Below are 25,708 nucleotides of genomic sequence, written 5' to 3'. Positions count from 1 at the left end.
AAAAATCCCACCCAAAAGAAAAAAGCACAAGACCATTTTAGTAAACAACAAATAGGGAGCTAGATAGCTCCAGGAAGCAGGGGAAAAGGCTATTCTGACAATACTGAAACTTGGACTGGCATTACTGCTCAGTAAGCACAGAAGTTCAATATCAATCTGAGACCTTGTAATGGGAATGTAAATTTTTAAGATCTTCCCTGCCCCTAGGCTAAAGTGCACCTGGAGCCTGGAGTGGGAGGCTTGTTTTTCAGTAGATCTTTTTGATTGGCCAGTGGGTCCAGAAGGTTGTTACTTTCTCTGAGCCAGGAGGCTATATGAGCCCTGATTTGAGGCTTTGTTTTGGGGTTCACTTTGAGAAGTGTTCTGTGATTTGATTAGATGAGACTCTGGAAAGCTGTTGTTGAGAGCCCCCGGGCTTTGAAAAACCCAGATGTTGATTTGGTATGTATGTAATAGTTGGACATTTTGGAAACCTGTCTACTTGATCTGTTTCTCTGTCTTGACAATTCTGTCTGTATACTCTGGAGTTTGGGGTGCTGACCTTTTTCCCCTGAACTAGGTAAACGATATATATTTGACTGATTAAAGCAAGCTTGCTAACCAATTTTGAGTTGCTTTCCTTTAGCAAAGCACATCTAAGAACCTGTGTTGGCAGCTACCCTGGGGACACTGGGGTGTTTGCTGCTACAGACCTCCAAAACCACTTTTGAGAATCTAATTCAAAACCCTGAAATCAACTGAAGGCTAAAGAGGAAATCATGTCTCAGTGATTTTAAAATTTTGCTACTTTGGAAATTGGTAAATTATCCTGTGAGTTGTGTTTAGTCTTAGGCTCTGCAAATGAAGAATGTATAGAGTAAATCAGTGTTAAGAGGAAAATCACACTAATTAGTTAGGAAAATAAGATCTATGTGAAGAGTTTGAAAAGAACTAATATTATTTAAGCATGAGGATAAGGAAACTAAAATGTATAATTTTATTCAAGGTTATTAACACAGCACACTAACTTTTAAAACAGTTATACTTGGGAACTTTATGATATTAACTGATTAGACAACTGAAAGGACTGACACAGGATACTGGAGAATGCTACTTTTAGAAGGCTGTGATGATCTGTTAGTGACCTTGTTTGAAGGAAGATATAGGAAGAAACAGAAAAGTTTCTTTCAGTCCTATTAAAATTACAAGAATTAAAGGAACTCTCCCCTCCCCAAATATTGAAGGATGTGGGCAATGATTCTAACCAGGACGTTAAAAAATTAAACGTTTTTGGGGATGGGGGCAGAAGAACTGATTAAGATTCACATAGTGATTAGGATACAGTTTCAACTACATGAGGGTGGTTAGGTGGCGCAGTGAGTAAAGCGCCAGCCCCTGAGTCAGGAGGACCCGAGTTCCATTCTGGCCTCAGACACTTAACACCCACACAAAAAAACTAGCTGTGTAACCTTGGGCAAGTTACTTAACCCCAATTGCCCTCCAAAAAAATTTTTTTTTTCAACTACACAAAAAACTGTTCAAAGGGCTTCATATGAACAAAAAAACTAGAGAAACCATAAATAGGAATGTTATGGATAAGACTACTGAATAAATAAAAAGATATTCACTTAAAGGCAGGAACTAATTAGTGGCTTTTATTCTTTAATATGTGAATTCATGCTTTCTTCCTTTGTCAGAATACAAAAAAACTTTTTGTAATCTAAGAACAAGGTACATGAAAAATTCAGGACTATATAAAAGATGAGCCCTCTTTCTTAAGAATCAGTCAATTAACCTATTATTAAGTTCTTACTAATGTGTGTGGCACTGTGCTAAGAGCTGGGATTCAAAGACAAAAACATCAAACAATCTCTGCTCTCAGGGAGTTTATGTTCTATGAGAAGAGACACCACTACTTTCAAAACTAATTCAGACATTCAAAAGGGCTTCTGGGACCAGAAAGAACAGCTTCAAAATACCTATAATACTCAATGATTATTCAATTGCAAAGTAACTACAACTAAATTTGCTTCAGGCAAATCAAACATCTTTATAACAAAACATTTAAATTTAAAAAGCTAAATATAGGAAATGGAAGACCTGACAATATATTAAGAGCTTTTAGGACTATTCTCAGAAGTGAGTGATTTCTCCACATGCATGGGATTTATATTCTTGGAAAATGGTACAAATACAGAACTTGTGAATATAGATAGTAAGAATTTACAAAAACAAAAAAGAAAAATATATTATGCACAACCCTGTACTGAACACAAACAAGGCTTTGATGAGGCCCTTGCTGCTCTTGTCATCATGGCTCTGTCACATCTGGATAAACTGGAATGCCTTTAAAGTCCTTCCCTATAAAATCACAGCACCTTTGCCAAATACAGTAATTAATTTTTTTTTAAACTCTAAACTTCAAGGCTATATAAAACAATAAATTATGATCTCTACAGTTTCAGCTTCTGGAAACACATGCTAAAAGCAACTTTTGTGATCAATAAAGTTTACCCTTCAGGTGTGATATTGCAAATTTGATGACCCTGTTTATGTAAACAACTAGCTCCAATTAGGTATATACTCTCAAAGGTTTTCTGAATTAGGAATATTTGCTATTATAACTGGAATTTGGGTGATTGAGTCAGAGTAAGTTAAATAATTACCCCCTCAAATGAAAACTGCTGATAAAATTTTATGCAAATAATTACTGTATACATGAGCCCAGCAAATGAGATTACAATTAAGTCATACAAAATATATACTGCTTTAAGACCCAAGCTTAAAGTTTCTATTCCCCAAGTAAGACTATGAAACATCTTTGTGAGCCTCCTTTCGGTTATTAACTCTATCAAATGGATTTGGGCTCTTTAATAAAAAGATGAAAAAGTCATAGGAGGATAAAGATGAAAGTATAGAATCCCACAGTGTATTGAGTGTGTGAATTTCTGCTTATTTTCATAACTGATTCTTTTTTATTATTATTACATAAAATATATTGCATGCACTAAAACTCTAGGATCGCTCACACTTACCTGTATGGCTTATCAGAGCTATGGATTCGCCTGTGATTCCGGACACCAACGTAAGTTGTACTTGTATAATCACACACGTCACATTTATATAGTCTCTGGATCGAAGATCTATTACCTAGAGTGAGTATTCCAGACATTTATAAGCATAATTTCTTTGAAAAAAAATTACATTTGATTTCTGTGACAATATAAATGGATTTCTTCTCTTTTCCCTCTATACTATCTTGCTTTGTGATCTCATAGAAAACTCAAATAGGTTCAATTATCCTCTCTATGCAGATGATTCCCAGATTGCAGCTCTAATTTCTCCCCTGAGCTCCAGTCTCCTATCAACAACTGCCTTTTGGTTATCTTGAATTGGATGCCCCAAACAGAAGTAATTATCTTTCCACTCAAATCCTTTCTTCCCAATTTTCCTGTTAGTGTCATGGGTACCACCATCTTTCCTAGTCATTCAAGCTTGAAATCTCGATGTCATCCTTGACTCTTCATCTACTGGACACGTTCAATACACTGTTAAGTCTTGTAGTTTTTTCCTTCATGACATCTCTTAAATGCTGGCTTCTGTTCACTAACATTGCTGGCTCTTTAGCACAGGGTCTCATTACTCCAAACCTGGGCTATACTGAACTGCATTCCAACTGGTCCTCTGCTTCAAGCCTCTCCTCACTGCACACCATCCTCCACTCAATTGCCAAAATGATTTTCCTAAAGCGTGAGTCTGACCATTTCACTCCCCTCAGCCCTCACTCACTAGGCTCCAGTTACTCCACATTTAGCATTTAAAATTCTTTATAACCTGGCTCCTTTCTACTCTTCCAGTTTTCTTACACAACACCTTCTTCCCTGCTTTCTATAAGCTAGCTCCACTGGCCTGCTTGGAGCTCCCTGAGCACACCCCCCAATCTTGTTTTCCTGTCTTTGCAATGACTTCCCACAACTAGTTTGCACTGATGTCTCCTGTTTCCCAGGTTCCTTTCAAGACTTAGCTCAAATATACCCCTTTGCAGGAAGTTTTTCCTGGTCTTCCCCACTACTAGTGCCTTTTCTCTGAAATTACTTCCCATTTGCCCTATGTATATCTTGAATGTCCATTGTTATTTGCATGTTGTCTCCCCCAACAGACTATGAACTCTCTGAAGGTAGAAACCAGGTTTTTGCCTTTCTGTTTATCTGTAGTACTTAGTACAGTGCCTGGCACATTGAGTCTAATAAATATCTGCTGATTGACTGACCTGGTCTGTGATTTCAATGGTATAGGAAAACCTTTGGTGTGACCCCACCAATACAGATAAGAAGTTGTTTATGATATACAGTCTTAGAGAGCTGCCTGGTAGTGTTGAGAAATTAAGGGATTTGTCAACAGTCACACAACTTATTATATCCTGCTATCCCTTATGAATATATTAAATGAAAAGTCATACCTTCCAATATTAATAGGTTTAACTCTATACTCTTTCTTAGATTCAATTTTAGAATGAATATTCAAACAAATTCCAAAGTCAGGTTACCCATCCTCTTGTACTCAAACAATCAGAACAAAGGCTGGAAAATAATTTTCTGAACCTCAGCAGTTAAATTTCTCTATGCCTGTGTGGTTCACTCAAGTTATCATAATGAATATGGGGTACCTTACTACTGTTAAGAAAATCCAAGTAAGGGCAGAGCCAAGATGGTGGAATAAGAGCAGGGACTTAGCTTAAGCCCCCCCCCCCAATACCAAATGACTCTAAACAAATTCTAGAGCTACAGAACCCACAAAATGATAGAGCGAAGTAAATCTCCAGCCCAGGACACTGTGGAAAGCCAACAGGAAGGGTATAATGCACTGGGCTAGGAGCAGTGCACAGTCAAGTGTGGACTGTGCCAGCCAGACAGGGTTAGAGCAGGCTTCATGGGACTGAATCACTGGCAGCTGCGGCAGTTTCCAGACTTTTCAACCCGCAAACACCAAAGACAGCATAGAAGGTCAGTGGGAAAAGTCTGTGGGACCCAACTGAAAGAAGTGTGGTCCAGCTGGGGTCTGGCCCCAGTCCCGGGGCAGTGGGGAAGGTTGTGTTGGCAGCAGTAGCAGTGGCTGCTTCTGCAACCCTGAGTCCACAGATGGTGGGGGATCAAGAAGCTGATACAAAACCCCTGAAGCCTGGGAAAGTATAACCTAATACACCCCCAGTGGAAGCAGAGTCTTACCTTGACAGAGAGTTAGAAAGTTAAATATTTGGCTGGGAAGATGAGCAAACAGCATAAAAATACTCAGACTATAGAATCTTACTTTGATGACAAGGAAGATCAAAACGTACAACTAGAAGATGACAAAGTTAAAGCTCCTGCATCAAAAGCCTCCAAGAAAAATATGAATTGGTTTCAGGTCATGGAAGAGTTCAAAAAGAATTTTGAAAATCAAGTAAGAGTAGAGGAAAAATTGGGAAGAGAAATGAGTGTGATGCAAAAAAATCGTGAAAAACGTCAACAGCTTGCTAAAGGAAATCCCCCCCAAAATACTGAAGAAAATAACAGCTTAAAAAATAGACTAACCCAAATGGCAAAAGATGTCTAAAAAGCCAGTGAGGAGAAGAATGCTTTAAAAAGAAGAATTGGCCAAATGGAAAAAGGAGGTCCAAAAGCCCACTGAAGAAAATAATTCTTTCAAAATTAGAATAGAGCAAATGGAAGCTAATAATTTTATGAGAAATCAAGAAATTTAAAAGAACCAAAAGAATTTAAAAATAGAGGGGTGGAGCCAAGATGGCGGAGTATAAGCAGGACCTCCCCACTGCTCCTGCTTCCACCTTCCCTAATTCATGTAAAAAGGGGACTCTGAAAAAACTTTGAAGCTGCAGAACCCACAAAATGACACAGAGAAGCTAACCTCCCACTGAGGATAGCCCGGTAGGCCAGCAGGAATCGTCCAGCACAGTGCTCTGGGAGCTGAGCCCAGCCCTACACCAGCTTTAGCCCCAGGGTGGACCTGACCAGCCGCAGCAGGAGGGACTCCAGATCAGCAGCAGCTGTGGCCGTTTCCAGATTTATCAACACACAGATGTGAAGGACAAAGTGAGAGGTCGGTGCAGTCTGGACTTTGGGACCAGCAACTGGGAGTGTGTGGGTTTTGCCCTCGGGACGAGAAGCTGCTGAGGAACCGGCACAGCCAGCCAGTGCCACATGGCAGCTTCAGCTCCTGGCCTGCAGAGTGTAGGGGGACCAAGCACCAGCATCTGAGAGGTAATTGCTCTTGCTTTAACCTGCTTGGATCTGGATTGCAGTCCAGGGGTGTATGTCCAGATTGTCAGAGTTTGTGGAGACCTCAGAGAAGGTACCCATCTAATACCTCCAGCAACTGAGAAAACCCCAGTGTTTGGGACGAAAGCTCCCCTGTCTGGTGGCAGAGTCCTACTGTGGCAAAAAGCCCAGGGGTCAAGTGACTGAGGGGCGACATGACCAGGCAAAGGAAACAAAGCAGACAAAAGATTGCAACATTACACTCCTATTTTGGGGACAAAAAGGAGCAAAGCATGGAACAGGAGGAAGACAGTGAAGTCAGAACTCCTGCACCAAAAGCTTCAAAGGAAAATATGAGCTGGTTACAGGCCATAGAGGACCTTAAGAAGCAGATAAGAGAAGTGGAGGAAAAATTGGTAAGAGAAATGAGAACAATGCAAGAAAATTATGAAATGAGAGTCAACAGCCTGACTGAAGAAAATCACACTTTAAAAAACAGACTGATTCAAATAAAAGAGGCTCAAAAAGGCAATGAGGAGAAGAATGCCTTAAAAAGTAGAATTTGCCAGATGGAAAAAGAATCTCAAAAGCTCAATGAGGAGAATTATGGCTTCAGAATTAGACTGGAGCAAATGGAAGCTAATGACTTTATGAGAAATCAAGATGATGTTAAACAGATCCAAACAAATGAAAGAATAGAAGGCAATGTGAAATATCTCATGAGAAAAACCACTGACCTGGAAAATAGATCCAGGAAAGATAATTTTAAAATTATTGGACTACCTGAAAGCCATGATCAAAGTAAGAACCTAGAAATCATCCTCCAGGAAGTTCTCAAAGAAAACTGCCCTGATGTTTTAGAATCAGAGAGCAAAACAGAGGTTGAAAGGATCCACCCATCACCTCCTGAAAAAGATCCCAAAAAGAAAACTCCTAGGAGTATTATAGCCAGGTTCTGGAATTCCCAGATGAAGGAGAGAATATTACAAGCAGCCAGGAAGAAACAATTTGAATATTGTGGACACACAATCAGGATAACCCAGGATCTGGCAGCTTCTACACTGAGGGATCGAAGGGATTGGAATATGATATTCTGGAGGTCAGAGGAGCTGGGATTAAAACCAAGAGTCACCTACCCAGCAAAACCGAGTATCATGTTCCAGGGGAAAATATGGTCATTCAGTGGAATAGAAGACTTTGAAGCATTCTTGATGAAAAAAACAGAGTTGAACAGAAAATTTGACATTCAGATACAAGAAGCAAGAGAAGCATGAGATGGTAAATAGGGAAAAGAAATCATAAGGAACTTATCAAAGTTGAACTATTAACATTCCTACATGGAAAAACAATAATTGTAACTTATGAAACTTTTCTCAGTAATTGAAGGGAATAGAAATGTATATATATGTCTATATAATGAGGGTATATGGGCATATGAATACATATGTGAATGCGTATATATATGTTTATAGGTATACATAGACAGAGGGCACAGGACCAATTTAACAAGAAGGGATGATATTTAAAAAGTGAAATTAAGAGTTGAGAGAGGAATATAATGAGAGGAGATGGGGAGAGACAGAATGGGGTAAACTATCTCACATAGAAGAGGCAAGGGGAAATGGTTACAATGGAGGGGAAGAATAGGAAGGCAAAAGGGAATGGGTCAACCTTACTCCCATTGAATCTGGCTTGAGGAGGGAATGAAATATACACTAAATAGGGTATCTCACCCTTCAGGAGTGTAGGGGGGGAAGGGGATGAGAGGAGGTATGATGGAAGGGAGGACAGGCTGGGGGGAAGGGAAGTTGGAAGCACCCACTTTTGAAAAGGGACGGAATCAAAGTAGAGAATAGAACAAGTGGGAGGTGGGATAGGAGGGAGGGAAATATAGTCAGTCTTTTACAATATATCTACTATGTTATTGTTTTGCATTAGCTACACATGTACACCCTATACTGAACTGCTTATCTTCCCAGTAAGGGTGGGTGACAAGGGAGGAAGGGAATGAATCTGGAATTCAAAGTTTTAAAATCAAATATTCAAATATATATACTATTATCAATACTATTTTACATGTAATTGGGAAATAAGATATACAGGCACTGGGGCATAGAGATCCACTGGTAAAGTCGAAAGGGGTATGGGAGAAAATATGGGAGAGAGCAGATTGGAGGAGGGGATATCCTGTGGGACTGCTATTATTGGGGGGGGGTGGGTTGGGGAAAAACGGGGAGAAAATTTGTAACTCAAAATCTGGCAGAAATGAATGATGTAAATCAGAAGTTAATAAAGCATTTGAAAAAAAAAAAGAATTAAAAAATAGAAGACAATGCGAAATATCTCCTTGGAAAAAACCAATGATCTGGAAAATAGATCCAGGGGAGGAATTTAAAAATTATTGGACTACCTGAAAGCCATGATCAAAAAAAGAGTCTAGACATCATCTTTCAAGAAATCAAGGAAAACTGCCCTGATAGTCTAGAACCAAAGGGTAAAACAGAAATAAAATGAATCCACTGACCACCTCCTGAAAGAGATCACAAAAGGAAAACTCCTAGTAATATTATAGACAAACTTCAGAGTTCCCAAGTCAAGGAGAAAATATTGCAAGCAGTCAGGAACATTTGAGTATTGTGGAAATGCAATCAGGATAACACAAGATTTAGCAGCTTCTACATTAAGGGACTGAAGGGCTTGGAATATGATATTCCGGAAGTCAGAGGACACAGCATTAACATCAAGAAACACCTACCCAGCAAAACTGAGTATAATACTTCAGGGGAAAAAATGGGCATTCAATGAAATAGAGGATTTTCAAGCATTCTTGATGAAAAGACCAGAGCTAAATAGAAAATCTGACTTTTAAATATAAGAATCAAGAGAATAATTTTGAAAAGGTAAAAAGGAATGAGAAATCATAAGGGACTTATTAAAGTTGAACTGTTTACATTCCTACATGGAAAGATGATATTTGTAACTCATGAGACCCTTCTCAGTATTAGGGTAGTGTATTGTTAATGAAATAGGAAGATCTTTCCCACCTATTAATAGGCCTATGTGATCTTCTGATACAGCCTAAGTCACATGGAGCTCAGTGTAGGAGGAATTTGCCCAGCAGAGCTGAGAGTAGAGAGAGAAGTAGGTTCAGTGGGCAGAGGGAGGAACTTGCTTAGGGGAATTTGTTTATGTGAAGGGCCTAAGGGAAAGAAGGTCTAAGATATAGGTGCTCCCTGGATTAATGAGAAGTACCCTGTTAAATCTTACTTCCTGGTATTCTAATAAATATTTTGGTTTTGCCTTTGAGGAAGAGTTTATTGTATTTTGCAAATCTACCCTGGAAATACACATGGCATATTCATAGCAGCTGCTATGGATACTGCATTGGCACTACAGGTAGTTGAAGGAAATATATACATTATATGTAGATAAATATAGAGGGCACAGAGGGAGCTGAATATGAAAGGATGATAACTAAAAAATAAAATTAAGGGGGGAGAGAGGAATATATTGAGAGAAGGAGAAAGGGAGAGATAGAACAGGGCAAATTATCTCACATAAAAGAGACAAGAAAAAGGTTTCACAATTGAGGGGAGGAGGGGGGAGGTAAGAGGGAATGAATGAACCTTACTCTCATTGGATTTGGCTTAAGGAGGGAATAATGTACACACTTAATTGGGTATCTTACCCCACAGGCAAGTAAGGGAGAAGAGGATGGGGGTGGGTGGGGTGGATGACAGGAGAACAGATTTGGGGAGGGGGTAGTCAGAAGCAAATACTTTTGAAAAGGGACACTGTCAAAGGAGAAAACAGAATAAGCAGGGGGCAGGATAAAATGGAGGGAAATACAGTTAGTCTTTCACAACATGACTATTATGAAAGTGTTTTGCATGACTACACATGACATGTATAACCTATATTGAATTCCTTACTTTCTCAATGAAGATGGATGGGGAGGGAGAAAGCGAGAGAATTTAGAACTCAGTTTTAAAAACAAATGTTAAAAACTGTTTTTACATGCAACTGGGAAATAAGATATACAGGCAATGGGGTATAGAAATCTATCTTGCCCTACAAGAAAGTAAGGGGAAATGGGATGGGGGGGGTGGTGGTGGTAGAAAGGAGGGCAGACTGGGGGAAGGGGTAATCAGAATGCATGCCATCTCAGTGTGGGGGGGGAGGGGAAAAATGGGGAGAAAATTTGGAACTCAAAATCTTGTGGAAATGAATGTTGAAAACTAAAATAAATTAATTAAAAAAAAAGAAAATTAAAGTAAGAGCATGAAGGAAATATTGAATGGCTAAAATCCAAGACCTGTAGTATCATGAAGGGTGGTTACAAAGGATTTGTGAGAAATTCTGTGCAAAAGGCTTAAAAAAAAAAAAACTCTTTATCTCTTTTGTATAATAATGTACATGGGTATAAACCCTGTGTATTTCCTTTGTACAGAACTTATTTTCCTAATTTTATACAAGATCCTATTCTATATATTTAGTGATGAATGGACTTAAAGGAACTTTATAAATTGCAAAATAAAATTATGAGCTTTATAAAATAATAGATAACATGGATAAAAATCACATTTAATGAAAATGTACAGCCCTCTGGAATTCAGGAAATTTGTCAAGAAAAATGTATCACCAATATAGCTCAGTGCCTAGTTACTTAAAAGTAGGTTTAGCCAATGGCAATAAAAGGTCTTTACCAAAAGAAAGCAGTTGGGGCCCAGCTGAATAGCCTGGTCTCATTTTAGTCCCCTACACATAGTATAAAGTTTTCCGAACATAATCTGCATTTCTGTTGGCAACTACAACATGGAGAACAGACTATACAGAGGACTGAGTGTTTCTATTCCAGAGCCAATCTGAGTTCTGAAGCACGGTGTTAAGGTAAAGCAGAGAAGGGTACATTATTGTGCAACATTTAGAAGAAAAAAGGCTTAGGGAAAAGATTACTGCATGATTTATAAAACTAAAATAACACAAAAGAAAACCCACGCTGAAATTTCAAAGGAACAAATACAAGTTAAAATTAAGCTTTCAAAATCTGAAATTTTCTTTTTACTAATAATTACTACCAAGCTGAGCAGAATGTCCTGATAAAATCCTATAACACTAATATACACACTAATCATAATTATAGTCTATTTAGATATACTGTTAATTGGTAGGTTAAAAACTTGGACATGGTTATGAATGGCATTGTTCCAAACACAGTAAAGGTGAAAAAAATGTGACTGATGATCTTCCTGTAAGAAATGCTACAGAGTTATGACAATAAAATGACACCCCAGAAAGAAAAAAAAGTTACCATAGCAAAGAATAAGAAATCCCACGCCATTTCAAATAATTGTTTCCGATGAAAATAACTGAGTGAAATCTTGTCATTTTCATGTGCCTCTGCCAAAAAGTCTTCCACCTTTAGAATGAGGGCATGATGATGCACATTTGTACTGGGTGGGTGTTATACAGAATATAAGGACAGTGGCCTGGGATTTTATTAATATTGGGAAACTGCCAGGTTAGAAATATCCCTCTACCAATACAGGCTGATACCTTCTCAGCAACTGTGAGTCATAGCACTAACTAGAGCATTAACAGCTTAAGTGCTTTTCCAGTTTTTAGAAAAATATTTGCTCCAATATCTATCCCTTTAAACAAAGCTCCATTTGCAAAAAAGCTGCTTCCTTTACTTATGTTGCTACTATAGGATTACTTAAGCATTTAAGTACAGAAAACATTTGTAGCCCTCTGTGTTTTGGGCAGAATGCCACCAATTAGATTTATCTTGTCATATTAGGCAGCAAGTTCATGTACAGAGAAATGTATTATTTCCACACTAAAATTTCATGAAAGTGTGACAAAAATTCATGGAAAATTTTCTTTAACAAAAAACACACACACACACACACATATATATATATATATATATATATATATATATATATATATATTTATATGAGAATATTTGTCAACTAAGAAATTATAAAACAAACAAGTTTAGAGGAAAAAAAACAAATTGAGTAGAAAAGTGGTGAGTGCAGTGAAATAGAAACTATTATTAGGCAAAACAAAACATAACAGCATGTTCAACAAGGAAGATACAGAAAAATGGAACATGGCAGAAGTTTTCAAAATAAAGTAGAAGGTCTACAAACAATTAATTAGATATTGAGCCTGCATTTGTGTTTTACCTTTTCAATATTGTTTTGGAAACTATAACATCCTAAGTTTAGTTTTGACAACAGGCGGTGCGGTAGTATGGTAGCCTATTTTATTCTTTCATTAGGCATTTAGAGACCAATCATATCCAACGGCATAATGTTTGCTTGAAAGAGGATGTGCAAACATGATGAATTAAAGCAAGACGAGGCATTTAGGGCTATTTCATAAACAAGAAACAGAACTGTTTTATCTCCGACATCTATCGCAGAAACAGATGCTCCATCATAAACGCTTTTGTTCTGGTTAGGTTTTATAGGGATGACATCTGTTTGACAAGAGGATTCTGGTGCTACAGTGGTGTCACAATCTGATTCTAAAATGTTTTTGAAACAACTATTATGCATTCAAGGGTATAATTTAATGGAACATTATTGTAGCACATTTTACTTGGAAGCAGTGTTTTTTAACTTCAATTCTTAGGAAGTTAAAAAAAAGGAGTTTGCCCTAATATGCTTTATCTCAAATAAACCCTATTTACCATGCTGCTAGAGACATTTAGAGTATATCAATTAAAATGATCTGATGAGAAGCAGCCCTGCTTATTAGAGTTTATTCTAATGTTCTTGGGTATGGTGCCTGCCTTTTTATGGAATTCTAATTAGGTTTTTTACTTCTAACATAGGATATTAGCAAAAACACAGCCCATTAGTAACTATTACAATACAGCTAGAAATTTCTAACTTGATCTTCTACAAACAATACATATGAAACCTGGCAGTTATACTAGGGTTTATAGTTTGAGTAAGAGCACAGCAGGAAGATGCTGCTAAAGCTTGAGGTGTGGGACCACCATCTGCAATGTAATCTTCTAAACAGGGGCATTTGGCATCATGCTGACAAAAAAAAGAAGGTACAGAAAAAACTTCAGGCTTCCTATTTCTGAATTTACAATGCTGAATGTGATACATAAGGAAAGTGTCTTATGGAAAGGAGGCATTTTGAAGCCAGTCACCTTTTTGAGTTTGCTTTGTGCATAGGATCTTAATTGAGAATAAGCACATTCAATGCCAAGACACTGATTGTTTTGGCAGTGACATACAACCTAGCTACACCTAAGAATCTATTTGGATTTCCTTTCAGTCAAAGGCAAGAGGCCCAAGATTTTCCTTTGAAGAAATATACCTAATAGGCCATTTTTCTTCACATACCAGTAAAAGATTTAATTTTGTATGCAACACATGCAAAAAAAAAAATTTCTGAGTACCTTCCCGAACACATTTTCCTTCAGCTGCCTCATTTGAAACTATTGGTTCATTTGGATTTACTTTTGACAAATTATCTGGAATACTATGTCGCTCTCTCTCATGGTTCCTCAGCTGGCTCTGGAAAGTTGAGAGAAATATGTTACTTAAACACACACACACACACAACAAAGCACTTCAACTATTCTTATAAAATACAATTCTTATGTTAATCACAGACAATGAAATTCAGGGGAAAAACTGGAGAACCTATAAGAACAAAAACTATTTTGTTTTTTGCTGTCTTTTAAAAATAATACTACCACTACTTTTTGTGCATGTGTACAGTCAGATATAAAATCACTGGTAGATTTTTCACAAGGAAGAAGAAACCCCTCTGACTTCCATATTGCAACTTTCTGACTAAGAATAATGCTCTCACCATGAAAGCTAGCTAGAAATTTGTGAATGTATCTAACTTTTTCCTTTGGTATTTTTAGAGATCCCTAGTGTGAGTACCTTCTTCTATCAAGGCAGATCACAACCCTTCTATATTTTAAATGAGCTGCCCTGGCTGAAATATTCATCCCAAGAGCCAACCTTCTGGTGATGAATCTCTCTAAAGTTAGTTGGCATCATGCTGACAAAAGTTGGTTGGTCCTAGGCTGACAGACATGCAGTCTGTCACCAGCCCAGCCCTGAATCCTTCTTCCCTGCTGGGTGGATTGTACTCTGCTGGCATAAGCTTTCATGTCCTCAAGAGACATCCAAAGAAGATTTAAGTAGATGGATATTTTTTTCCCTTAAAATTTTTTTTTAAAAAGGTATCAATTTGAATCTTTTATTTTGCTGCTCCACAATAGGTAGAACAAAACTGACAACGGTTAAGCTGAATAACAAAAGAAATGAAGTGCAGACATGTTCTAAGAAGAATAAATCAACTTGTTTGAGTGAGTTGCCTGTCCAGAGGTCCTAACTACTTCACAAGTGTCTTGAGGAAAATCTGTATTTTAAAAGTTTTACCCTTGTTCAAGCTCTCAATTTAAATATCATTTGCCTTCTCAATACCGAGGGTTTGAGGTCCACTCCAAGGCAAACTGGTTGAGAAAGTTTGCATTGCAACTACCCCCCTTTGAAGCTAAATTGAATTTTTAGAGTAATCACCTATGTCTATGTCTGGTTCCAAACCATGAAATGATTTGTCCCAGGTCATAGAGATGATATCACACTTGAAATTCAAACCTAGGTCCTAGATTCCAAACCCAACTCTCTAGAAGCTGTCTAACCTACACACTTTCCTCACTCCATGATGGCCAAGTAACTTAAAAGGAAGAGGCTAGGAAACAGCCATTAGACCTTTGAGCTCTAACCTGAGAGAGTAAATAAATTTTGAGCATGTAGGAACTCATGTTCATGTTCACTGGTAAACTGAAAATAATTCTACTTCAATACCAGCTGATAATGCAATGGATTTTTAAATGTTTTTCTCTCCCCACCCCAAATCCTCTTCCTAAAAAGCAGAGGTCAGGCCTAAATAGGAGAAATTGCAGGCGCTTTTAAACATCAACATACTTAAGTGAAGTACCTTGAAGACAGTAAGTATTCAACAATGTTTGCTTAATTAAACTAGTGGGAAAAAAATCCAATTTTAAGGATGAGAAAACTAGAGAGCAGGGAGTTTATGTATCCTGATCATGTTCTGCTGACGAGTTATTTGTAATAACGTTCAATGCACTGCTAGTTCTTAGCTTTTTGAATGGCTACTGATGGCCCCATGGGATCCAATATTAGTTGATCATCAAGCTATTTATTGTTTGTCATCCTTGGTATATGAATGAACTTGTAGACTGTGGAAAGATTTGCCTCTATCCAAATAAGTAACATGCAGAAGCTGTTAAGAAAGCAGCTTCTAAGAATGCTGGACTAGCAATCAGAAACCCCGGGTTCTAGTCTCAGTCTTGCCACTAAATAGTGATGTGACCTTGGATAAGAAGTCTCTTAATCTGTACAGGCTCAGTTTCCTTTTCTATCTGTAAAATTAGTGGGGTGCGCTAAATGAGGTCTCTTCTAGTTCTGACATTCTGATCTTATGAAATGATTTCACAAGGAAAAATGTTTACCTTATAATGAAAAGATTCTTCACACTGTTTGCATTGGTACATCCTGGTCTTACAGTGGTGGATCATGTGGCTCTCGAGATCTTTGCTGTTGTCAGCTATGTGCTCACAAATAGGACACTGGTAAGGCTGTCTCTGCCGGTGGACTCGCAAGTGCTGTTTAATGTAGCCCTTGTTACCACTAGTATAGTGACATAACCTGCAACGGTACGGTCGATCCGTATTAGGGATAAACTCTACCAAGTTGCTTCCAGGCAAGCTTGCATCACCAGGAGGCTGACACTGGGCATTGTCCTGCAATTCTTTCAAAATGTCATCATCTGAAGCGTTCTGGTCTGTCCTTTCCCTCAATTTTTCAATTACAGTGAGCAGGGACATGCTGATACCCATTTTAACAGGAACTTCGGATAATTCCTGTTTGTCCTCTGTAAGTTCTACCAATGCAGAGTCACTTTGGTTAAAGCTAGTTAACACTTCTGAAGAGTTAAGCGGAGACATCAATTTAGAATATGCTGCTATAGTACTTTCAACTTGTCTCTGCCCAGTATCTGGATCTAAAAGGTTTACATCCCCATAGTGCCCAAAACTGGCTCGTGTTAATTCTGCAGCCCTTATAGGCATTGTGACTAGAGCTTCTGCGGCCAAAGAGTGCAGCCTCAGGGACTCAGAATTCGTCCTTCTCCGGCCTGGAGGGGCATTCTCATCAGCAGCCAAGACTTTACTTGAGATTATCTCATTATCTTTCTTCTCAGGACTGCTCCATCCTATGATCACCTCTTCAATTTCAACAGTGCTTTTATCACTGTGATAAACTTCTTCTGTTTCTTCATGCACAATCTGGGTTTTTGTGGAGATCAGATTTTTTTCCCGTTCCACGTCAGTATTCATCAGAAAAGGTTTCTGTAATACCGTTTCTTCAGCACTAGGCAAACGTTCCACTATTACATTAACGTGACCTTTTTTATTTGGGCTGCAGTTAATGATTTTCTGTGCTGATGAAAGTAGGCTATCAGTCATCAGACTGTCCTCTGTATCAGACATCACCTCCAACATTTCTTCTCCATTAGGGTCAAGTGTAGCTGACTGTCTTAGGTTTTTACTTACTTTTCTATTTTGTTCAGTAGATCTGCATGACAGCTGCTCTGAACTACAGATCTGTACCTGGACAGACTGCCCACTATGAACGCCCAGCTCTTCATCCTCTAGAGCAAGCACTGTTGCAACCCTTTGAGCTGTAGTAGCTGAGGAGTCTGACAAGCCCAGAGTCTCATTTTCCCCTTCAAAAATTGGATAGGAACAATCCACTTCCCCTGCGTGCTTCCAGGCATGTGTCTTCAACATTCTCTGCTGACCACAAGTATAACTGCAAATCAAGCATCGGTACATGCCGTACTGCTCACATGTGTACCATTTCCTCCTCCCCATTTCTGCCACAGAAGCAGCTTGGATTGTCTGCATGTCGTTATTATCCAAGTTCACAGTGAGGTCTGCAACTGTTCTGAGATTCCCTTCTATTGTTCCCTGAAGCGAGGGGATGGAGAGGCCAGTGCACTGCTGACCTCTGGACTCAATAGGAGTTTTGGCATCATTTCCATGGTAATTTACAACATGAGCTTCCAGTTCTTCTTGGCTCTTGGATACAAAATGGCACTCAGAGCACATTAAGATCACTTCATTCTGCTGACCATGCTGTTTGACATGCTTCTTTAACACAGACAAAGAAGACGACAGGAACTTACAAAGACTGCACTGGTAACACATAGTCTTTCTATCACTCTGTGGGAAATAGTCAGTGATATAATAATCTGCTTGTAGCTCCTCAGTCCTTTTGGTGCCAGTAGCAGGTAGTTCAATTGTTTTGGCTGGAATTTCACAAAGGTCTTGTGCTTCAAGAGAAAGCACTGAAGCATTTGGATGAGAGCGTTTTTTCCCAATTAAAAGGCATCTTTGTGACTTTTCACTTTCTACAATTTTGCTTAATTTCTGGATAACATCGATAAGTGAATCTGTTTTATATTTTCTTTGTTCATCACCTATTTCCAATGATGGACTGATGACAGTTTCAGAAATCAATACAGCTTCTTGTTCACCAATACCTGGTACCAATACTGCAACACTGCTGGTATCTTCCATGATACCTAAGAGGTAATATTGTGCAATAGAAGAAAATGTCAGGTTACAAAAAAATTACTGTTATGTTTTAAATTTTTATTATTAAAAATATTTAACAAGAGCAAGAGACCAGAATGTTAAACTATTTAAAATTAGAGTGCCCATACTTTAACTATCCACCATGTACCTGGCTGTTGTCCTAATTACTTCATGCAGTTTTAAATTTTATAGGTCCTCTCAAAAATAAGAATTTCTAGTTCTGTTTCCTAAATTAGCTTTAACCCCTCCACCTTTCCTTCCTAATAATGTGACTCCACAGGATTCTTGTTGTCTTTATCCCCCTACTCTTCAATGATCACTGATCCCTGCTAATTTTTCACTCACATTTTGTCTCATTTTCATAGCTCCCAAAGAAGTAGTTCTGACCTTCTGGATCAAAAAATTAAACTGCCACAAAGTTATGCACATGGAATCCCTATATCAGAGGCAGGGAACCTGTGGCCACATGTGGCCCTTTAGGTCCTCAAGTGTGGCCCTTTGACTGAATCCAAACTTCACAGAACAAATTCCCTTAACCAAAGGATTTGTTCTATAAAACTTGGACTCAGTCAAAAGACCAGACCCAAGGACCTAGGAGGCCATAGATTCCCCACGCCTGCCATATACTATTAGTTCATCTGAAAGCATTTTGAAATAGCACCATAAATAGCCAGTACGGGACTGGCAACAAATAGTTCTCAAACTACTCAGTATAGCCATGTCATTTTGGCTTTATTAATAAGAAAAATAAATACAGAAACTTCTAGCATAAATTTCTGCTAGTTTCCTAATATAAAATTCTTTATGGGACTATAAAAGCACAGAAATATATTATAAACTACTGTATTTTTACTATACAAATGCAACTAATGAAAAAAACAAAGAGTCTAGTTCCTGTTTTTACTTCCTTTGAAATAACCCAAGGATAAACCACAAACACTGCTGTGGTTTTTTTCAGAGGTCAAACAGTTGAGTAGTGAAACTGTTGAATGGGTTTGTGGGAATACACATGGAATTTTGCTCTCTCTGAAAAAGAAGGTGAGGAAATAAAAGCACTGTATCCTACCACTGTACAGGTATAGACATGTGTGGGGGCCTAAATAGGAATTAACTGTGGTTTCTAACCTGTACTTTACAATGTATTGTGAACAAGCAGTCACTTCACCAGTTTGGAAATTCTTATGGACTTGATTATTAGAAGTGGTCTAGACTGTATTTCCTCGAAATATTTCCCCTTCAAACATCTCAACTGACTTGCATTGGAATTAAATTGTTAATTTGGATTTCAATTTTAGGTGCATTCCCCATCCCTGGCCTTGCTCATCTCTTACCCTTATTTCTATGAATCTAGTTATAAATCAAAAATTGATTAGACAGTGAGTTTAATCCTTTGGAACTTAAAAAAAAAATTTAAACAAGAAATTCAAAAGTCCCTTGAGATTCTAATGATCATAAATTTGAGAAGATAAATTACCACAAAAAGTTACATCCTTGAAAGTTGATGTACAACATGTAGGCAGACAAATAAGAATTGGCTTATACTCTACCCACCCACAAGGTTACAAAGATGACTTATATTATTCTTCCTCTACTTGATGATGTAAGAGAAGGGAGACAAAGCAATGTAAATTATTCCTAGTGGATGTTTCTTTGTATATTACTAAGGAAGTGAAAGGGCAAAGATAAGGGAATTTACCTTATGTCAAGAAAAATTAATACAGAAAAATATGACAAAAAAACTGGGGTTTAAAATCTGCTGTAGTTTAAGTAGAAATGGGAATTAGGAGTTAATAGAATTTTAGAGCAGTTGCTTCAGATGTGAATATCAATTTTAAGGCTACATAAGTTTTGGATATAGGAATGACAGCCATAAAACTGGCATGACAACGTAAAGGATAACAAGAAACACCGGAATAACCAGTTTGGATTCACACATAAAGGTTTTTAAAAAGTCAAATTACATTAGAACAAAAGTTACTGGGGGAAAAGGCAAAAGGCTGATGATCACTCTTTAACAATCAGTAAACTACAACAGCAGCAGTTGATATGTACTCTCCAAGTTAACTGCTCTAATAGGCAGTTTTGCTTAACTGTTTTTGGAGTCTGTACTTTGTAGGGTTATGCTGTGTTGGTACTGCAGTTTGTTAAATAAAAACACAAATAAAAATATTTTTTATAATTAAAATATGCTGAACCAGGGGTTTATATCTAAAAGGGGAGGGGGAGAGGGAAGAAAGGAGAATGGAAAAAAGGAGTGATAGTACCTTAAGGTCTGCTCTTTTGAATTTTCCAAGTTATGTCACTTTACTTGGATAATGTGGGTCTGTCTCAGGCACTGGAGCTGTGGATCTTTACAAGTCCAGGGAAGGACAATAATACATCTGAAAGGTAAGGTTATAGAATAAACAGGTTTAAACACTCAATTCTCAGTTATAGCAAGAAAAATACATTTATACATGAAAACTTCCCTATACACAAGGTGGTATATGAAAATGTCAGACAAATTATATAGACTATAAATGCCAAACAATTTCAATGATAGATAAGATTGCTCCTGGCTGAAATCACAACAAAATGATTTCCAAAGAAGGTAGGTTATAAGCTGACCTTTGAAGGATGAGTAGGATGTGATATAAGTGAAAAAAGTCAACTAATGAGCCAATATTTATCAAGTACCTAATTTGTGTAACACACTGCATTAGATCCGGAAAGGGATACAAAGCAATGTATGACACAGTCCTTGCCCTCAAAGAGCTAATAATTAGTTTACAGCAAGGGCTAAGCAACCAATATAAGACAACAACATAAGAGACCACAAGGCGTTGGGTCAGAGGAAGGGTATCACTTCGGACTGAGTTAATATGTCCTGAGAGGAGGTGTGATTTAAGTTACACAGAGAGATGGGGCCTGAATAGGTAGAATAAAGGTGCTGGGTAGTAGTGATGCCATGTGGGTAATCTTACAAAGGTGATAATAAACATAATGTGCTTGGAGAAAAGCAAAGTGTCGAGGTAGATATTTGGGAGGCATGGTAGATAAGGCTGTAAATGTAGGTTGTGGCCAAACTGCGGAGGGACTTAAATACCAGGCTAAGAAAGTTAAAATTATTTTTGTTGTAACACACAGCAAAGTACCTAACAGTTCTTAGCAGGGATGCTTTGTTTACAATATGTACTCAGATGAATATATATTGAACAAATGACTATGAAGGTATGAAAACCTTTACTCAAAACATGTAAAGCTGCAAAAATGTGAATCTTGAAGTAACCATGGATGCTATACAATTTTCCTAACCAAAATTCTTAATTTTCCATAATGGTCAGGGGCTTATAATTAAACTCCTTATTAAGTTAAGCGAAAACCAATCTATTCCAATTGTCTTAATTTTCTTACAATTTGCTCTCCAGTTTATATTAGCATTTAATTAATTTCCTTACAGCGCTGTATTATGGCAATCCCTAAAAAATAAAGGAGAATTGTAGTGTTAATGTAATAGGAAGATCTTCCCTGCCCTATAGGCCTATGTGGCCTTCTGATACAGCGTGAATCACATGGAGTCTGAGTTACTCAGAGCCTGGGTTACATGGATTAGTATTCTAATGATGGTCCAAATAAATATTTTGGTTTTGCCTTTGAGGAAGAGAGCTTATTATATTTTGCCAATCTAACCTGGAAATATGCATGCACATTCATAGCGGCTGATATGGGTATTGCATTAGTTTTACAACAATTCATGTGTTATTGGATGAGTTGGATAAATATCATAATTTTCTGTGTAGATGCATGAAGGTATAGTTTAAAATACTAAAAGGAATGCCTCTGATGTTCTCAAAACTTCACAAGCAGCATCTTCCCTATGAATCCTTTCCTGATCCCAGAGATGCTAGTGCCCTTCCCACCAAAAAAAAAAAAAATTACCTTGAACTTATTTTATGCATTATTTATTTACATGTTGTCTCCTTTAATGTGGAGTAGAAGCAATTCCATTTTGTCTCTGTTTCTCTAGTGCCTAGTACAGAGGCTAGCACATAGTAGTTGTTTAATGAATGCTTGGTGACGTTAACTCTCAAGGGTGAAGATCATGTATGGACAATGGGCTGTTATTAAATAGGTCACATATATTTATAAGTTAGTCATACTTATATTTCTATTTTCAACTATAATCATATTTGTCTGAATTAGGGTAACTTCATGCATTATAGAACTTTTCTAGGGAGGTCCCAGACTCAGTATTTTCACAAGACTTCTGTAATCAATGTCCAGTTCTAACTTAACTAACTGGTAAGATCCTTCACAACAGAACCACCATGGATGTAATCTCCTATATTGGTGTCAGAATAATAAATATTTAAAGTGACCAACCTTAAAGTTCACATAGTAATACAGAGTCTTTAACTGAAAAGAAGAGTAAGAGGTCCGGATATTTCAAATCAAATAAATGTTTAAACTAATAAAGTTCCAAGTATGAACCTTCAAAGTCATAGTCATGGCTGAAAATGCAGAGACTCAAAAAAACATTTCTTTCCCAAGATAAATAAAATATTAAGCCTGAACAAAAATATGCGTATAGCATTTTGCTCCAAACTATTTAGAGTTCAGGGAAATATTTACAAAGAACAAACAAATTATATGATATAAACTTATACCTTTAATATAAACAGGCCAAGATTAAAAAAAAATGAATCAATGAAAAACAAAGCAAAAAAAAAAAATCCCCAAACTGATATAAACTTCTCCATCTATTCGTAGAAGAGAATATGCACGCACTCTGCACCTTATTTCACGGCAGTTTTTGTTCTTAAAGTGTTATCTATTCCTTTTATCTGACTGGCTGAACATACTTTCTAAAAGATTTAAAAATAAATCAAGAGCTTCTCCGAATTTCAAAGAAAAAAAACTATCTGAATATAAAGGTGACACCATGAATCTCACAACTGTTCTTTACCTACAAGTGGTCTGTCCTATATATTTGTTAAACAGAGGCATTAGTTCTTCAAAGCTATAGCTTATAGGCCATCCAGGCCTCTAACATTAAAAAAGATAAGAAAAAGAAAGAACTTCCTTGTTAATGTAACCTGAGAGAAAAAAATTAGCATAGAACCCTTGAAGTTTTACCAAGTTAGCAACTACCCCCTCCCTTCCGGTTAAGTAAACAGTTCACAGAGGGGAAAGTGAATATTATAATCTTTGAAGATTAACATTAACCTTTAGGTGAACTGGGGAAGTAAAAGCCTGTGGTATAGATTTTCATTTCTAAATTACTGGGAGCATCCGGTAAAAAGAGATAGGCACCAAAGATTGAAGTCAGGATAAAGACTAATCTATTAATTGTTGGCTAGATCAATAGCTTCTTATCCTCTGAAACAAAGACTAAAAAGATGCCCCCACAGGGTGAAACAGAGAACACAACCGGAGTCATCCAGACCTCTCCTACTTTTATACACTCACACTGGCCCCAGGGGCTGGGAAGGGCCCCAAACCAAAGAGAGAAGGGTAGGCCGGGAGACTTGGGAAACTCATTCCAGTGAGAGTGCAAAAAGGATATGGGCTTCATCCCCAATCTACAAAACAAGGGAACTGGGCAAGTCCATCTCTTAAGTGCCTTCCAGCTCTGGAACTCAAAGAAGCTATGAAATTTAAGAGAAGCAAACCCCGGTGATTTCAGTCACAGATTTTCAAATAGCATACGCGGAGTCATGAATAAGAAGCCAAACTTTGTTCATCACAGTAGTTTAATAAACAGTTATCAAATGAACAATTAGGCAATTCAATTCAACAGGCATTTATTAAGAGCTAGTTGGTGGTCTTCAGGGGAAATGGTGTTAAAAAGACAAGGACGACTGAGCACAGTAAGTCCCAAGGAGAATAAGTGGAAGGTAATTTCCCACTTTAAGGTTGGTAGAATGGTGGATTTCCTGGCATTAGACATAAAGATGTTGCTCAGTTTCCCATCCTTATCTCCCTGGACTATTTACTTAAAGTTTCTGGGGCCTCGATTCTGCTATCAGCAAAATGGGGACTTCCTACAGTTTAACTATGAGGTTCAAATGATTAGTAACTTAATGATAGTATATAAAGTGGTCATGCTATAGATATGGTGTATGGAGGCCTTGATTAGGGTACTTCATCGGATATCTCTGAACTTGTTAAAAATATTTAATAACTGTAGTCCTCTGAAATCCACCCATAGGCTTCAACAGACTGCCCAAGGGGTCCACGACAAAAATGTTTACCAACACCTGCCTTAGCTCAAATCTCAGCTCTGACTCTTTCTAGTAGCATGACCCTGAGCACCTGTCTTCATCTCCCTACGTTGAAAGCTGATGTGGCTCGAGACTGCTCGAGTCAGGGAGCCCTGGGGTCAGCTGTAGCCTCCAAATACACACTGGCTGGGAGACCGTGGGCAAACCCTTAAAGCTTTTCCAGCTCGCTGGGAAACAACGCTACAAAGGTGCAGATCTGCATTAGTGGAGGGGTTTTCCACGATGGGAACAAGCAGACAACCCTCCAGGTGACACCCGACCTCTCGGGGGACGGGATAATTACAGTTAGTCACCTTTACGGGTCGAGGCTCAGGAGTTTTCCGCAGCTGCCGGGATGCAGGGCGGAGCATCCGCCTCCCCCTCCCCCCACACTCCCCGGAGCCCGCGCGGTTCCATCCTCGGAGCTGGGAAGGAGAAGCTGAGGGGCTGCACGCGGGCAGCGGCACGCAGGGGGGAGGGGGCACGCTGGGGGACGCACGCGGCTGGGAGGCGGCACAAGGGTAGGGGGACGCGGGCGGGGGGGGGGAATGCCGGCACGAACCGGAGGGGGGGGGGGGGGAGGGGCGCTGCCTCGTTCGGCGGGATCCTGGAGGCGGGGGGCGCGAGGCCCGGGTCCCCGCGGGGCGCGCGGGAGGCCCGAGGCGTTGGAGGAGGGAAGGATGCAGGGCAGCCCCCCGGAGGGCGCGGACGAGCCGAGCCATGGCGGGACAGGGAGCCTGGGCCGCCAGAAGTGGAGGACTGGAATGCCTGGGGCGAGGGGGTGGTGCTTTGGGGAAGTGGGTCGCGATACCTGCGGGTCCAGCGGCTTCGATAGCGGCAGTTGCCCCTTCCCCGGCGGGTTCCTCCTTCCCAGCCGCTCGAGAAATTTTCCCCCAAGAAACACACACTTCCCTCCTTCCACGTCGCACCCTCCCTTTTCTTGGAAAAAAAAATTAAAATAAAAAAAATTTTTTTTCCTTACCCCCTACTACTTTCTCCCCCCTCCCCAACTTGAGCTTCAAAATGGCGGCGATGGAGACGAGATCACGTGACCAGAGGGCCGAGTCAGGTGACCTCCTGAGGGTGTGCGCTTCGGGGCTCGGGCGGGGGGAGCGGCGAAGGAGGGATGTTGAGGAAAGGGTTGGGCGGGGTCTGCGGGAGGTCGGGGTGGGGATCCGGGGAGCGACTTCTTTCGCTGCTCCTCCAGTTGGGGAGACGTGGGAGCCTAGCCTCAGGTTCACGCTACTTGTAACCCTGCCATCTTCTCCCATCTTTCTCCGTCCCCCCCGTTTCCCAAATCCAGGAGGGAGTCGAGCTCGAATCTCCCTCTGAGGCTTTCAGGCGGGCCCACATCCAGGCCGTCTCCGGACGGGACGACACTTTTTCTTTGAATGCTTCTCAGATGTGGGCCCCACACAACCTCTTTTGGCAGTCCTAGGATGCACTGCTCCCAACCTGTCTGAACGAAGTAGCCTGTAGGTGACCACGGCGCAGGGTGGCGTGATTTACATACAGCTGTGCATCATTTGCTTCTGTTCATGTTTTCTGCCCCTTCAGAC

General features: G+C 39.2%; 1 protein-coding gene across 3 annotated transcripts in view; it reads right to left on the bottom strand.

Moving 5' to 3' along the window:
* The window catches only part of ZNF507 (zinc finger protein 507), a 34,734-nt gene extending 9,501 nt beyond the window's left edge, over positions 1 to 25,233 (bottom strand). For 2 of the 3 annotated variants that reach the window (XM_069082606.1, XM_069082608.1), the window contains exons 1-5: positions 24,961 to 25,205; positions 20,172 to 20,288; positions 15,760 to 17,894; positions 13,663 to 13,780; positions 3,015 to 3,129 (exon numbers count right to left, since the gene is read on the bottom strand). In XM_069082606.1, the coding sequence (XP_068938707.1) occupies positions 3,015 to 3,129; positions 13,663 to 13,780; positions 15,760 to 17,889 (2,363 nt within the window). In that variant the 5' untranslated portion in view covers positions 17,890 to 17,894; positions 20,172 to 20,288; positions 24,961 to 25,205. Of the gene's footprint in view, positions 1 to 3,014; positions 3,130 to 13,662; positions 13,781 to 15,759; positions 17,895 to 20,171; positions 20,289 to 24,960 lie in introns of all 3 variants that reach the window. The other variant, XM_069082607.1, reaches the window with a different exon arrangement.
* Between the last annotated feature and the right edge of the window lie 475 nt (positions 25,234 to 25,708).

The sequence above is a fragment of the Petaurus breviceps genome, unplaced genomic scaffold (genome assembly GCF_028583685.1).
Source record: "Petaurus breviceps papuanus isolate PSGF00001 unplaced genomic scaffold, PetGlider_PUasm1.0 171, whole genome shotgun sequence".
Lineage (NCBI taxonomy): Eukaryota > Metazoa > Chordata > Mammalia > Diprotodontia > Petauridae > Petaurus > Petaurus breviceps.
The sequence above is the reverse complement of the archived record's forward strand: the minus strand, read 5'-3'. Positions and strand labels throughout refer to the sequence as shown.